Source organism: Poecilia latipinna, unplaced genomic scaffold (assembly GCF_001443285.1).
Source record: "Poecilia latipinna isolate Pla-1442-1.1 unplaced genomic scaffold, P_latipinna-1.0 Scaffold511, whole genome shotgun sequence".
Lineage (NCBI taxonomy): Eukaryota > Metazoa > Chordata > Actinopteri > Cyprinodontiformes > Poeciliidae > Poecilia > Poecilia latipinna.
In genome coordinates this window covers 211,170-223,336 of record NW_015113127.1, presented here as the reverse complement: position 1 = coordinate 223,336, position 12,167 = coordinate 211,170, and the positions used below count along the sequence as shown (strand labels likewise).

At 42.4% G+C, this 12,167-nt stretch overlaps 1 protein-coding gene across 2 annotated transcripts in view; it reads left to right on the top strand.

The window, feature by feature from the left end:
• The first annotated feature begins 7,371 nt into the window (after window positions 1-7,371).
• Window positions 7,372-12,167, top strand: part of ppp3cb (protein phosphatase 3, catalytic subunit, beta isozyme) — a 37,493-nt gene continuing 32,697 nt past the window's right edge. The window contains exons 1-2 of one of the 2 annotated variants that reach the window (XM_015040475.1): window positions 7,372-7,604; window positions 11,134-11,258. In XM_015040475.1, the coding sequence (XP_014895961.1) occupies window positions 7,436-7,604; window positions 11,134-11,258 (294 nt within the window). In that variant the 5' untranslated portion in view covers window positions 7,372-7,435. The remainder of the gene's footprint in view (window positions 7,605-11,133; window positions 11,259-12,167) is intronic. The other variant, XM_015040474.1, reaches the window with a different exon arrangement.

The window sequence follows — 12,167 nt, the reverse complement described above, 5'->3', positions numbered from 1 at the left end:
ATATTTTGGTTGAGGCATTGAAATCACTTATATTTGAGTCAAGGCTGCTGACTCATGTCAAATATATTTTCTAAATGACAGATGTATATTCCTTAGTTGTTTTTTTCTGACTGTATGGACACAGCAGTATTTCTTGGCTTCATATAGTTAGCTATGAATGTATTACTCTTTACTGGTGGATGTTTTCTAGGCATTTACATAAAGACAGGAAGAACAAAAGTTCCTGAAACTTCTATTCTTAAATTTACTTATCTTGCGACTTTTAGCTGCAGCTAAAGAGGAGGGTTGATGCATCAAACATAAATGTACATTTTAACAGTCATTGTAAAGAAATCAGCAACAAAATAAATAAGAAGTTTGGTTTAAAAGTGTAGACTGTCAATGGTGCTTTCTGATTGTATGGAAATTCCCAGTTGGAAAACCAAAACTCCTGTTGGATTTGGGATTCAATCGGAGTCGGAGGATCACCGATCAGCCCATTCAGTATCCAATATGGCTGCCGTTCATGTAAAACATGTATTACAGCAAACCGAAGGCAGCAAAACAAAGGACCTGAACAACAAAACAAGTTTCAGAAGAACAAGGAGGAACACAACAGATGGTCCGGCATAAATGAGTTAGTGAACGACAACATGGAGCGACAGAATCAACTACGAAGCCTAAATCCTCAGATGAACCGAGACGGGTTAAAAATACTCGGTACGAGCCTTGTGTGTTTATTTTCACAGCGGCGAAATCCACTTTGCACAAGCCAGAGTGGTCGGCAATATCTCGTCAAAGAAAACCTTTCAGCTGCCGATGTGACTGCAGTACCTGTCTGTGTACGGTGTATTTTTAGCTGATGGATATAAACCCACTCTGGACATTTTTTAACTTCCCTTTCTGTTGCTTCAAACTTGGGAGCAGCGGCGTCGCCGCCTGAAAGCAAACGGCTGCCTGGGATATTAACCAGAAAGGTCTGCTGTGACAGAGTTCAAATTAAAGCCTGTCTGGTTGTTGTTGCTTGACAGCACTCATTTGCTTCGCAGGAGCCTGTCCTCGTGGGAAAATGGGGCAGCTACTGCTTAGGTTCCAGATTAATGAAAACGTTAGCAGCTATTTCTGTGTGAAGGGCTGATTCACGCGGCCGCTCTGCCGCGCCCGGTTTGTGCGCTTCAGATTTTCTCTTGGTGTAAGCTACGACTTTTGAATGTGAGCTCAGGACTTCCAAATATTTTGACACCTTGGTTTTAGGCTTCGTCACAATATGAATCTGCTCTGTTGGGATTTTATGTGAAGAAAAGAACAAAAAAACAAACAAACAAAAAAAAGGATACATGGTTTTAAACTCTATGGGGAAAAAGTATATGTATATTTATTTAAGCATTTATCCCACTTTACTCTTAAGCCCCTAAATGAAATTGCCTGCAGCCTTCACATAGTTAATAAGTAGAGTCCACGTGTGCAACTTAAAGCTTGTACGGAGGACTGAAAGTGACATAAATACTAAAATCAAATCACTTAAAATGTTTCAATTCATTTTTAAAAATGAGAACTTTGCTTCATGTTTAATAATTTAATTGACTTTCATATTTACTTTTTCAGTTTGGTTCCAAGAACCCATATATTTAAATTACTTATATATTAAAATTTTATCAGTATATTGATTTATTTATTGGGATATTTATATATTTCTGCTTTCATTTTTGATAATGTCATTTAATTATTGTTGAAATGAGCCATGTGATATCCACCAAACATGGAGAGAAATGTGTGCAAAATGCTTTACGGTAGATAAAACTAACACGGCATCACCAGGTTGCCATATGGTAACGGCTGCATCATGATGTGGGACGCCTTTTTACCAGAAGATAGAAATATTGGTAAAAAAAAAAAAAAAAAAACTTGTTGGAGGCTGCAAAACAACAACTGTGATCACACAGTGATTCAAATCAGAACATGTGATGGAATGGCTCAGTCAAAGTCCACCGTAAACCAAAGTGAATCTGTGGTCAGCACTTGAAAATTGAAGTTCAAAGAAAGTTCTGGCTGATCTTTTAACAAAATCAATCAAGAACCAAAATCTGTTTATTAAGATTTTATGATTATGGATAAAGTCACCATGTCTGAAGTCATGATTACTGGGTCACAGCAGGACAGAAAAGCTTCATCCAACCAGCCGCACATCGAATCAGGATCAGGTTCACCAGGTGTGCTCTTGTCATCCACATTTTATACTTACTTTTAAACAAAAACATAATCTCCCCTTGGCATGGGATAAAGGATTTTCATGTCCTGTCAGTGTTTTACTCGCTGAGCATCTTTTTGCTTATGTGCCATGCAGATTCACATCTACACGTGAAGCAAAAATAGTGATTATTTTGGGATAAAACTCTTACTACTAACACTAATAATAACTTCCATATTTGGAGCCAACATATTTTTAAATGTTACGTTTGAGATCTGTGGGGAAAAAATGACTCAACCTTTTTGTTTGGCTGCATTTGAAGAGGCATTATGGCGCTATTCAATTCTTCTCAGCTAAATAAAAGCGAGCGCGGGCCGACCCGGGATGGAGAGTCTGTATCAGCTGCCTCCTGCTGATAAAGAACAGAACAGACAGATGCGCTTAACAGAGGGGCGACTTTGTGATTGAAGAGAATCCGCTCCAGTTCGTTTCGTATGTGAACACCAAGCGAACCGGAGACCCCTCCAAAAGCAGGAAGTGAACTACATTGCAGGGCATTCTGAGTAAATACAACCAAAATAAACACAATAGTCTACTGCTAGCACGAGAAATGACTTGTGGTCTTTTTAAAAACCCACTAAAATCCATTTTTCTTCCCACTTTGTGAAGAAGGAAGTTGCACTAAGTGTCTTCTTCAGAGGTTTTTGTGTCGTCTCTGTCAGTAGTTCTTGGTGCAGCGCCTCCACAGGCCAGGAGGGGAACAGGTTTTTCAAAGGGTTTAGTTTGTTTGACAGTGCAGAGTGAAACTGAACCACACCAACTAAAAATATAATAAACGTTGCAACTTTGGTCTCCAATCGAATCGAGTCTACCAGACTATCAGGTATGAAAACACCCTTACCTCTGAACACCACATTCACACAAAGCAGTAGACAAAAAGGAGAACTCATGGCTAATTATACTATCTTTATTCTGGTTTATTCTCAACCACTGATGCTGCCTCATTTTTACAGTCGCTCCCGTTGGATGTTGTTGGAGTCAACACAAATCAATGTAAGTTTAGCCACTAAAACTTACATTGATCATCAGTTATGCCAAGATAACTTTCTAACCTTCACTTTAACTTGGTTATATCCCCTGGATACTGGATGAAGACCTTGCTAAAACATAAAGTCTGCTTAAGGTCTTCTCAAACACAGACTGAACATTACAGATGTTCTAAAGTTCTGAGCATTCATAGAAAACCTTATCGTATGAGCCAGTATTTTCTTGTGGTGGTTACCCATCAGATTCCAGGGCAGTGGGAGTGTATCCATGGTGTAGGGATAATGAGCATTGGTGTGCAGGATTTGAAGCACGGCGGCCTCATGCCCGGCCTGCGTGATTATTGTTGTGTAAGTAGGGTCATCCTGTGGTGAACCGATTGCCTCGCTGCTTCTTGACACGGTCTGAGAAAGTCACATCAGCCCTGCAGTGTGGTTCATTGGCAGGACTGTCGTAAAAAAAAAAAAAGACCTCCAGTTGGAGAACATGAAAACATTCAGGCTGCATGGTATGTTATGGAGAATCCCGTATGTCAGTGGTGCAGCAAGGTTTTCTAAAATCCACGGGATGTGAGCTGTATGTGGCAGAGGATCACAACATATAGCAGCTCAAGACATGCAGAAATGTTACCGGAAATGCACAAAATGAGCATATTGCTTGCTTAGCCACGTATTGTTAGGCCTTCGGGAAATTCATCGTGTTTTCTTGTGTTTTTCTCTCAGATTTGTTTTGTGACTTCTGTCACTTCCTGGAGCATTTTGACTAGGCGGCTCCAATTTGTTCTTTTTCATCCAAGGAGCTCGTTGATTGGATGAAAACGATCCGCGCTTCACGTGTGAAGACGCAAAGTTAGCGATCGAGTGTGAGATTATTGTTTACTTACAAAGATATGTGTGCTCACGCCAGTTTCGCTGCTCACTCAGATTGGCGGCACAACAACAGCGCCACAGAAATGCAGTTTTTGAGTGAAACTACATAAGTTCTTTCACTCGTGTCCAGTTCTCTCGTGATCCATTGATAATCTAACACATTGATTTGATTTGCGATGATCTAAGTCATTTTCCTCCAGCTTTAAGGTGGAGGAAAATTGACAATTACTCCAGCCACACAACGACATTGCAGCAGTTTATTTTTAAAACCACTCCTGCAAAACTTGAGTCAAAACTTCAAATGTCAGAGATTTTTTTTCTACAGCATGCATGAGCTAAAAACAAACAAACAAAAAAAAAACAAAACATGAAGTTTACTGTTTATTATAATACATTTTTCATGCTTTGGCGCTCAGCTCCAGGCTTATTAACCTCAGTGAGCAATTAAATATTCATTAACATCAGATCAATCTGTTACTGTGCCCAGGAAAAAGAAATCGCTTTGAAGAGGGCAAACCTTTAGAAGTAAAGCATCAATCCATCAGTTTTTCCAGCTTGATCGGTCAGAGGGTTTTGGCTGATGTTGGTCCGGAGGTGTGACGAGCGTCGGATATGTCAGGGCGAACACATGAAGGGGAGGAAACCGAGCGTTGACTGTTAACTCAACATCCATGTTTGAGGGACGTGATTCAGAAAGAATTAGCATGCTAAACTCTGGCCTGGGTTTTTCTTCTCAATCTGGAGATTTTTTTAATTCAACATTTTGGCAAAATGGGATTGAAAACGGCTACAGCCATCACACATCGAAGTAGTTTGATGATGATGATGATGATGAATAGGCCCTCTTCTCTTGTTTTAGTTTAAAGTTTCTTATTTCCTTTCCTTCCCCAAGCTGCTCTCCAGTACCTGCCCTACTTTCACACTCCTCTCACAGTTTAAGAGTTTCACTCTCTACATCTTTCCCTCTGCCTCCGATGCTTCGACATGCACCCAAATTTACTGCAACTCAGATATGTGTCTTTTTCCTTTTTTTAATGGCGTATACCATCAGTTGTACAAGCAGCCAGGTTGGCTGCTTTGTTACTGGCTGCCTTATTTTTCAATAAGAAGACACACATATTCCAACATGCATGAGTAATTCTTTTTTTTTTTCTTTCTGGCTTTTGTTATCTGACAGCCTGCAGTGCCCAAAACCTTTTGAAATATTAATCAGTCCATGGTTTCTTATGCAAAACTGGTTTCAGCGTTGAAGAGCCGCCGTTCTGGGGCGAAGGAAAACAGAAGCCCCCGGCGCTCGGCCGCCCGAGGGTCCTGGGACGTCTCAGGGTGCTCTTGTGTGTCGCGTTCAACCTCCAGGCACGTAAAAGTGTCACGGTTTGGGGTACGGGGTGGTGAGGCAGTACAACTGCAATCTCACACGGCCCCCCGAGGTACCGTCGGATACTTTAGGAGTACCCAAATATGCGTTGGAGCGAGTCTGTATGCGACCCAGAAGGTTCAACGTTCCCCGAAATAGGTTTAGGAGAAAAGTGTTTTCTGATGGCCTAAATGTGAGAACAGCGTATGAGGCAAAAAAAAAAAAAAAAAAACAGAGCAGAGCAGGAGTGAGCAGGAGTGAAGTTTGTGGGCTGTGGCGTGTTTCTGTCTTGGTTTGAGTTAATTCAGCAAAGGAAATGAAGCCACTGAGTTAAACCTTCTGATTTCAAGAGTCAAGAGAGTTAAGCAGCAATATGCAAGATTTAAGCCGTAAGAGAAAAAGGGGTGAAATGGAGGTAAAGAAGGAGCAAAGGGGCAACTGCAAATCAGAGACAAAGTGACAGAGTTGAAATGTGTGTGTGGCCTTGTACTTGGTATATTGTGAAGATCACTTTCCTAACACATAACACACATTGTTGGGTTCATGGCTTCCATAGGGAGCAAACCCAACAACACCAAAAGAAGTGGTATTATTGGGTAAGGATCTGGGTTTAGCATTAAAGTATGAATTGAGTTTGGGTTAGGTTTAGGTAAGCCTGGCCATTGCCTTACTACACAATGTCGCTTACGTTTCATTTCCCATTAGTGCTCAGTGTGGGTGTTCTCCCATTGACTTGGATTCCCTACGGTTGGATATCTACCAGGCCAAACAGCAAACAGAAGGAGAGGTTGAGAACGATGATTTCGATTTTCTGGGACGTTTTAGCAACGGCAGCGAAGGAGGTGACCGAGGCCATTCAGTCCGTGTTGGTCACACCTCCAAATATTGAATTAATTTAAACAGCAGCCTTGTTCAGCGAGGCACTTCTCTCTTTGCAGTGGAAAATGGTTGTTTTTAGCACAGGCGTCATAACGTCAAACTGGCGCATCACAAACTTCACAGACAAACTTCAACAGAGTCCACGCCTCCAGGAAGCAATCGTTTCTCAATAGCCGAGAGCCCAGAGCCTCTGGACGAATCGAAGCGTAGAACAAGATGCTGGTTTGTACCAGGCTATGTACTAATGGTTAGGTTTAGGGTTTAGGTCATGAAATTAATGAACAATTAATGGAAGTCAATGTAAAGTCCTTGTGAAGATAGAAAGACATACTATGTGTGTGTGAGAGAGAGAGTCAGGCCTAGTTTTAGTGTGTGATCTAGGCCATTATCTGTGTTAGCACTGATGGGGCTCCAACAGGCTCTGTGGATCCTACATAACAATACCTTTTATGAGCTTGTACTTGCATGTGTGTGTGTGTGTGTTAGGTACAACATGCTTTAACTCCCCCACCCCCGTATTAATACCATTGTGTCATACATAATGCACGCATGCGCCCCGGCGCCCTACCCCTTCTGTTTCTCTCTAAATTTTATAGGTGTTTTTTTTTTTTCCTCGCTCCAAACTTGGTCTGTAATTATGCGTAAGAGTGTTTAGTGGAGTGTTTCTTTCCATGTGTGTGCTTCCTCACGTGCAGCTGCGCACTCTTGCTGTATCACACTTGTCGTGGGTCCAGCCCCCCCATCCCCCGCCTCTCCAGCAGGGCCCTGGGGGCCTTCATTATGTAAGAAAGACGTTACTGTAGAACAGAGGCGGGTAGATGACTCCGGCAGGCCCCTGCTTCAGTGCAGCGAGCGCAGACCTCCAGATCGCTCGCTCACACACTGGCACGCATAAAAAGACATGTGAACGAGATCATGCTGAAAAATTCAGACCTTTTCCAAGAGAAACCCCATAAAAAAAAAAAGATGCACAAAATCCTCAGACACCCTCCATCCTTCACGTCCACACACCTACTCTAACAGTCCTTGCGGCCATCTTGAATAACGCTCTCTTGTGTCTTCCTCCTTGTTCCGTGTGTGAATCCAGCGGTCCCCTTCCCCCTGGCCCACCGGCTGACCATGAAGGAGGTGTTTGACTCGGAGGGCCGTCCGCGGGTGGACCTGCTCAAAGCTCACCTCACAAAGGAGGGCCGGCTGGAGGAGGCCGTGGCCCTGCGCATCATCGATGAGGGTGCCGCCATCCTGCGCCAGGAGCGCACCATGTTGGATATTGAGGCGCCAGTCACAGGTAAGGAGCTCCAGTCAGGACCGGGGAAGAGTAAAACAGATCTGTGCAGCAGCAATGAGACGGTTGGTGTCAACGAGAGAGCAGTTTATGAACTTTATCTGATGTTAGCAGTTAGCTAAAAGATGTAGCTGGCTTCATAAAAGGGGCCGACTGATGTAGTATAATATAAAAATGGACTTCTTTAAGCTTTACGTCATGTCAAAAACAAACCTGGAGTGTCGCTTTGATTCGTTCATGCATGTTTAAGAAATCCTTTAATCTCCATAGCAACCATTTAGCTGTACAAAACGCCTGGGTGGACCTAGCTCTGCCTTCGAGGACCGCACTCCTCCTGGAAGCTGCAGTTTCCAAGCCTCCACCTGACAGGGCAGCCATCCCTCACTGAGCTCCTTCAGACTAGCCAGCAGCAATTAGCACATGAGCTGAGCTCATTATAGGAACTATTTCTCAGTGAAACGTTTGTAAAAATGTTAATGTGTTTAATAGAGGAGCCATGTCATGTCATTACTTTGCAGTATTAGCATTGGTGATGCTACATGTTTCCAGTCAAAGAAATGCAATCCTAACGCTCACTGACAGTGAAAACAGCTGAACATTCATGAGGGGTAAATATTCAACGTGTCAAGTTGGCATTAGCTTGAATATGTATGAGTGGAAGATAGTTATTTCCTGCTTTTATTTAGCACCCAAGTAAGATTTGGATTGACTAACTCTGGGTTTTAAACTGTAAACATTTGACACTGAATCAGCTCCAATGCCACAAAACCAGTGTACTTGTGTAGGGGCTCGATTAGTGATTTAATTGTGATTGGTGGAAGAATTTGTTATATGCTGATGACAGGGTTGTTTCCTCTTGTGTTCGCCGTTGAGCCCCAAATTATTCACAATCTGTTCTCTGTGACGTTTGTCTGTCATTTGGACACTTTATGGTCTTTATTAAATGGAGTGCTGTTCAGTCCCACTTTGCTGAGTGAAGCAGTAGATTTGGTCATCTGTGCATGTGTTTCCCGGCCTTGCTAATGTTTTGAGTGGAGGATAATGTCGTGGGAAGGACGACAGAGTGAGAGCAAAATAAAAAATAAAAAAAAACGTCTTTCAGAAACAAACCAGCCAGTCAAACTGAGACACTCACAACCTATTGACTCTGTTTGGTTAATGCACCTTTGCGCCTGCTTCAGGTTGTGTGTGTGTGTGTGTGTGTGTGTGTGTGTGTGTATGCAAATGTGAGCAGTGAGATAATTTTGTGTGGGCCGCCGTTGCCCACGCAGTGTGGGAACATCGCTCAGCTTTCACAGGTACAGATCCCCGGGGACGAGGACAGACAGACGGGCAGATGGAGAGACAGCCGATCATAAGCAGCTTAGTGCAGAGGTCCGCCAACCTTTTCGCTCCCGATGAGCGGCATATTGATTCCTACCGTCAGGTTCCTCCTCTTCCGCGCAGGCTCTGATGCAGAAAGAAAGTTTTCCTGCCTGAGCCAGGAAAACGCAGATAAACTTTAGGTCCAGAGATTGAATCTGGTTAAGATATTCAGGATGGTTGGGATTGTCAAGTAGGCTGAGGGCTGAAACTTGAACTGACAGGCGTTGGAAAAGCTTGTGAGAGGAGACTGGGGTAGAGTCTGAGGAGACCACACACAGGTCACTGCCGATTGCCAGGTCAAATGAAAGTAAAGCCTTTTGGAGCAGGAGCAGACATTAAAGTGGGAGACAGACAGACAAACAGAGGGGAGGAAGGAAGGAAGCGGGCATCATAAAACGCTGAGGAGGGGAACTGTGACATCAACGACAAGTGAAGGAGGAGACCAGACAGATGGCGATGGTGAGATTTGAGCTGACAGATTCTGCAGACAGACAGTCCTGAGGACATGCAAATCGATCTGCGTGCGCATTCCTCTGTCTGGAAAACATCTGAGAAGTATTTATGTGAGCTCTGACCTTATTTTTTTTTCTCTATAAATTATATTTATAGAGAAAAAACTTGAAATTGTTTTGCAAGTTCTATGGTTGCTAGTATTTATTTAGAAGTCTGCAACCTTCCACAACAGCTCTGTAAAAATTCTGAATACAAACTTATGTGTTTCAATATAGATTGAATCACAAAACTTCGTTATAGTGGTATTTAATAAAACAATTACATTGCATTTCCACAACAGAATGAAAATAAAAGTGCCAGTAATGTATTTTTTTTACTCTATTTCTTCTTGTCATTCGATTGAAAACTAAATGCTTTTTTTGCAACTTCATTTTCCACAAATGTCAACATCCCATAGACAAAATGTATGCATTCTCTTTTACGTTGTTTTTGTATTTTAAAGCCCGAAAAAGAAATAAAGTGGCGGCTCTTTAAAAGCGACAATGGATTTTCTATAGCTGATGTTTGTCAAAATGACAAGTCACGTAAACATTTGCAGCTCTAAAGAAGTGGCAGCTTTATGCGTACTTATGTGCATGAATGTATGAATATAGAATAAAAACACATCATATCACATGTAAAAAGTATAGAACAAAATCCCAAATTAAGCCATAAGTGACTTAATTTGATTAGTTCTGGTTCCTTAATACTCCTTAAACCCATTTAGTCACTTTATATCAAATTTCAGTGCATCTTACTGGGATTTTATGTAACAGACTAACTCTTAAGTGGTTAATATTTGTACGGTGTAGGAAAAAAAATTAAATGAAAAGCGTGGTGTGTAGTTCTGTTCAGCCCCTTTTACTTTGGCACTGCTAAATACACAGATTTAGAGCAACCAACTCCATTGAGAGGTCACAAAAGAAGTAAATTTATGTTTCTTAAAGAAGATACATAAAATAAACGGCATCATGAAGACGGAGGGACACAGCAGACAGGTCAAGGAAAAAGTCTAGATGTAAGTCAAGTTCAGAATCTGTGGCAAGAGTTCAAAGTCAAAACTTGCTCTCTTTTTGAGCTCATTTGCGCTGAAGGATGGCCCAAAATGTTAGTAGTTACATGTGCGAAGCTGAATATAATTGCAGCAAAATACATACCTTCAAATTAGGACGCACTTTTCAGAATTGTACTTGTGAATAAATGAAAGTTATGTGGCCTTTTCTTCTTAGTTCACAATTATCTGCTACTCTGTGTTGGTCTGTGGCATAAAACCCCACTGAAACACAATGAAGTATGCAGCAACACCACAAAATCTGGTTCAAGTAGGTACATACTTAGTCCAGGTACTTGTCCACTGACTCTTTTTTTTTTTTTTGTGGAATAGAAGCTTAATACAGACCAGTATTTCAACAACAAATGGGAAACATGATCCACTGTTTATTTGCAATTCAGTTTAAAGGGTTTTTAAAATCCATAAATGAAGAAATCAAGCACACCCTCATGCTTGATTTCTCCTGTTTGTGAGTCCAATGAGTAACGTTTTCAGACCGGCAGTCGGGACAGATACGGCTTTACTGCTGCGGATGCAAGCCGGCCCATATGGAGCCGGTGAAGCAAAAACACTCCCACATCTGTTAGCTGGATTGTTCACATGTGCCCACTGCTGTTTCCTCAGTGTGTGGAGATATCCACGGCCAGTTCTTCGACCTGATGAAGCTATTCGAAGTGGGAGGCTCTCCTGCCAACACACGCTACCTCTTCCTTGGGGACTATGTGGACAGGGGCTACTTCAGTATTGAGGTGAGGAACGGTACAGCCAAGAGAATACCCGGTTGAATCTCGTCTTTTCCAGCTGTGCGTTCAGTCAGAAAAGTTCTTTGCTCGCTGTGCTGCAAACGCAGTGACCGTGCAGGAGAAACAGTGCTACTGGTGTGCAGTCCCTGAGGTTTACTGTGTGGTATCCTGGGGGAACCTTAGCCCCCCTCACTGGCACAGTTTCAATACTGTACTGTGTTACGTAACATAATACATGATATAAGTCCTGACAGCACCAGCCCTGTTTAGGCCACCTTAATCAAACTCTGGTCTATTTGTATTTGCCATGGTCACACTCGCTTTTATGGCGTTTTCACGTCTGATAGTCTGGTAGACTCGGTTAGACTGGGGACCGAATTTGCAACATTTGTTCCATTTTCAGCAGGTGCGGTTCACTTTCACACTGCACCACGGCAAACGAATGAAACCCTTCGAAAAAACCCGTCCCCACACCCCCACCAAGAACCACTGACGGAAATGATACACAAACCTCTGAAGAAGACAATGAGCACAACTTCCTTCCTCACAAAATAGAAACAAAAATAGAGCTGGATTTCTCTTTTGTCTAGGTGTGAAAGCGCACCCTGTGGTGTGGACCAAAAGAGCAAACTCCGGTCCACCTAAAAACCTCGGTCTTGGTTCAGTCGGAGTGAACTCTGGTGCGCTTCGAATGCATATGTGGACTAAAGCAGATCATGGACCTCTCCAAAAGCAGGAAGCAAAATATAGTGCAGGGCATTCTTGGTAAAAACAACCAAAATAAACGTGAGAGCCTTGCACTAGTGGGAGAAATGGCTAGAGGTCTTTTACCAAAGACAAAAGAGAAATGTTGCAAATTTGGTCCCCAGTCTAACCGAGTCTACAGGCCCATCAGATGTGAACATGCAATAAATG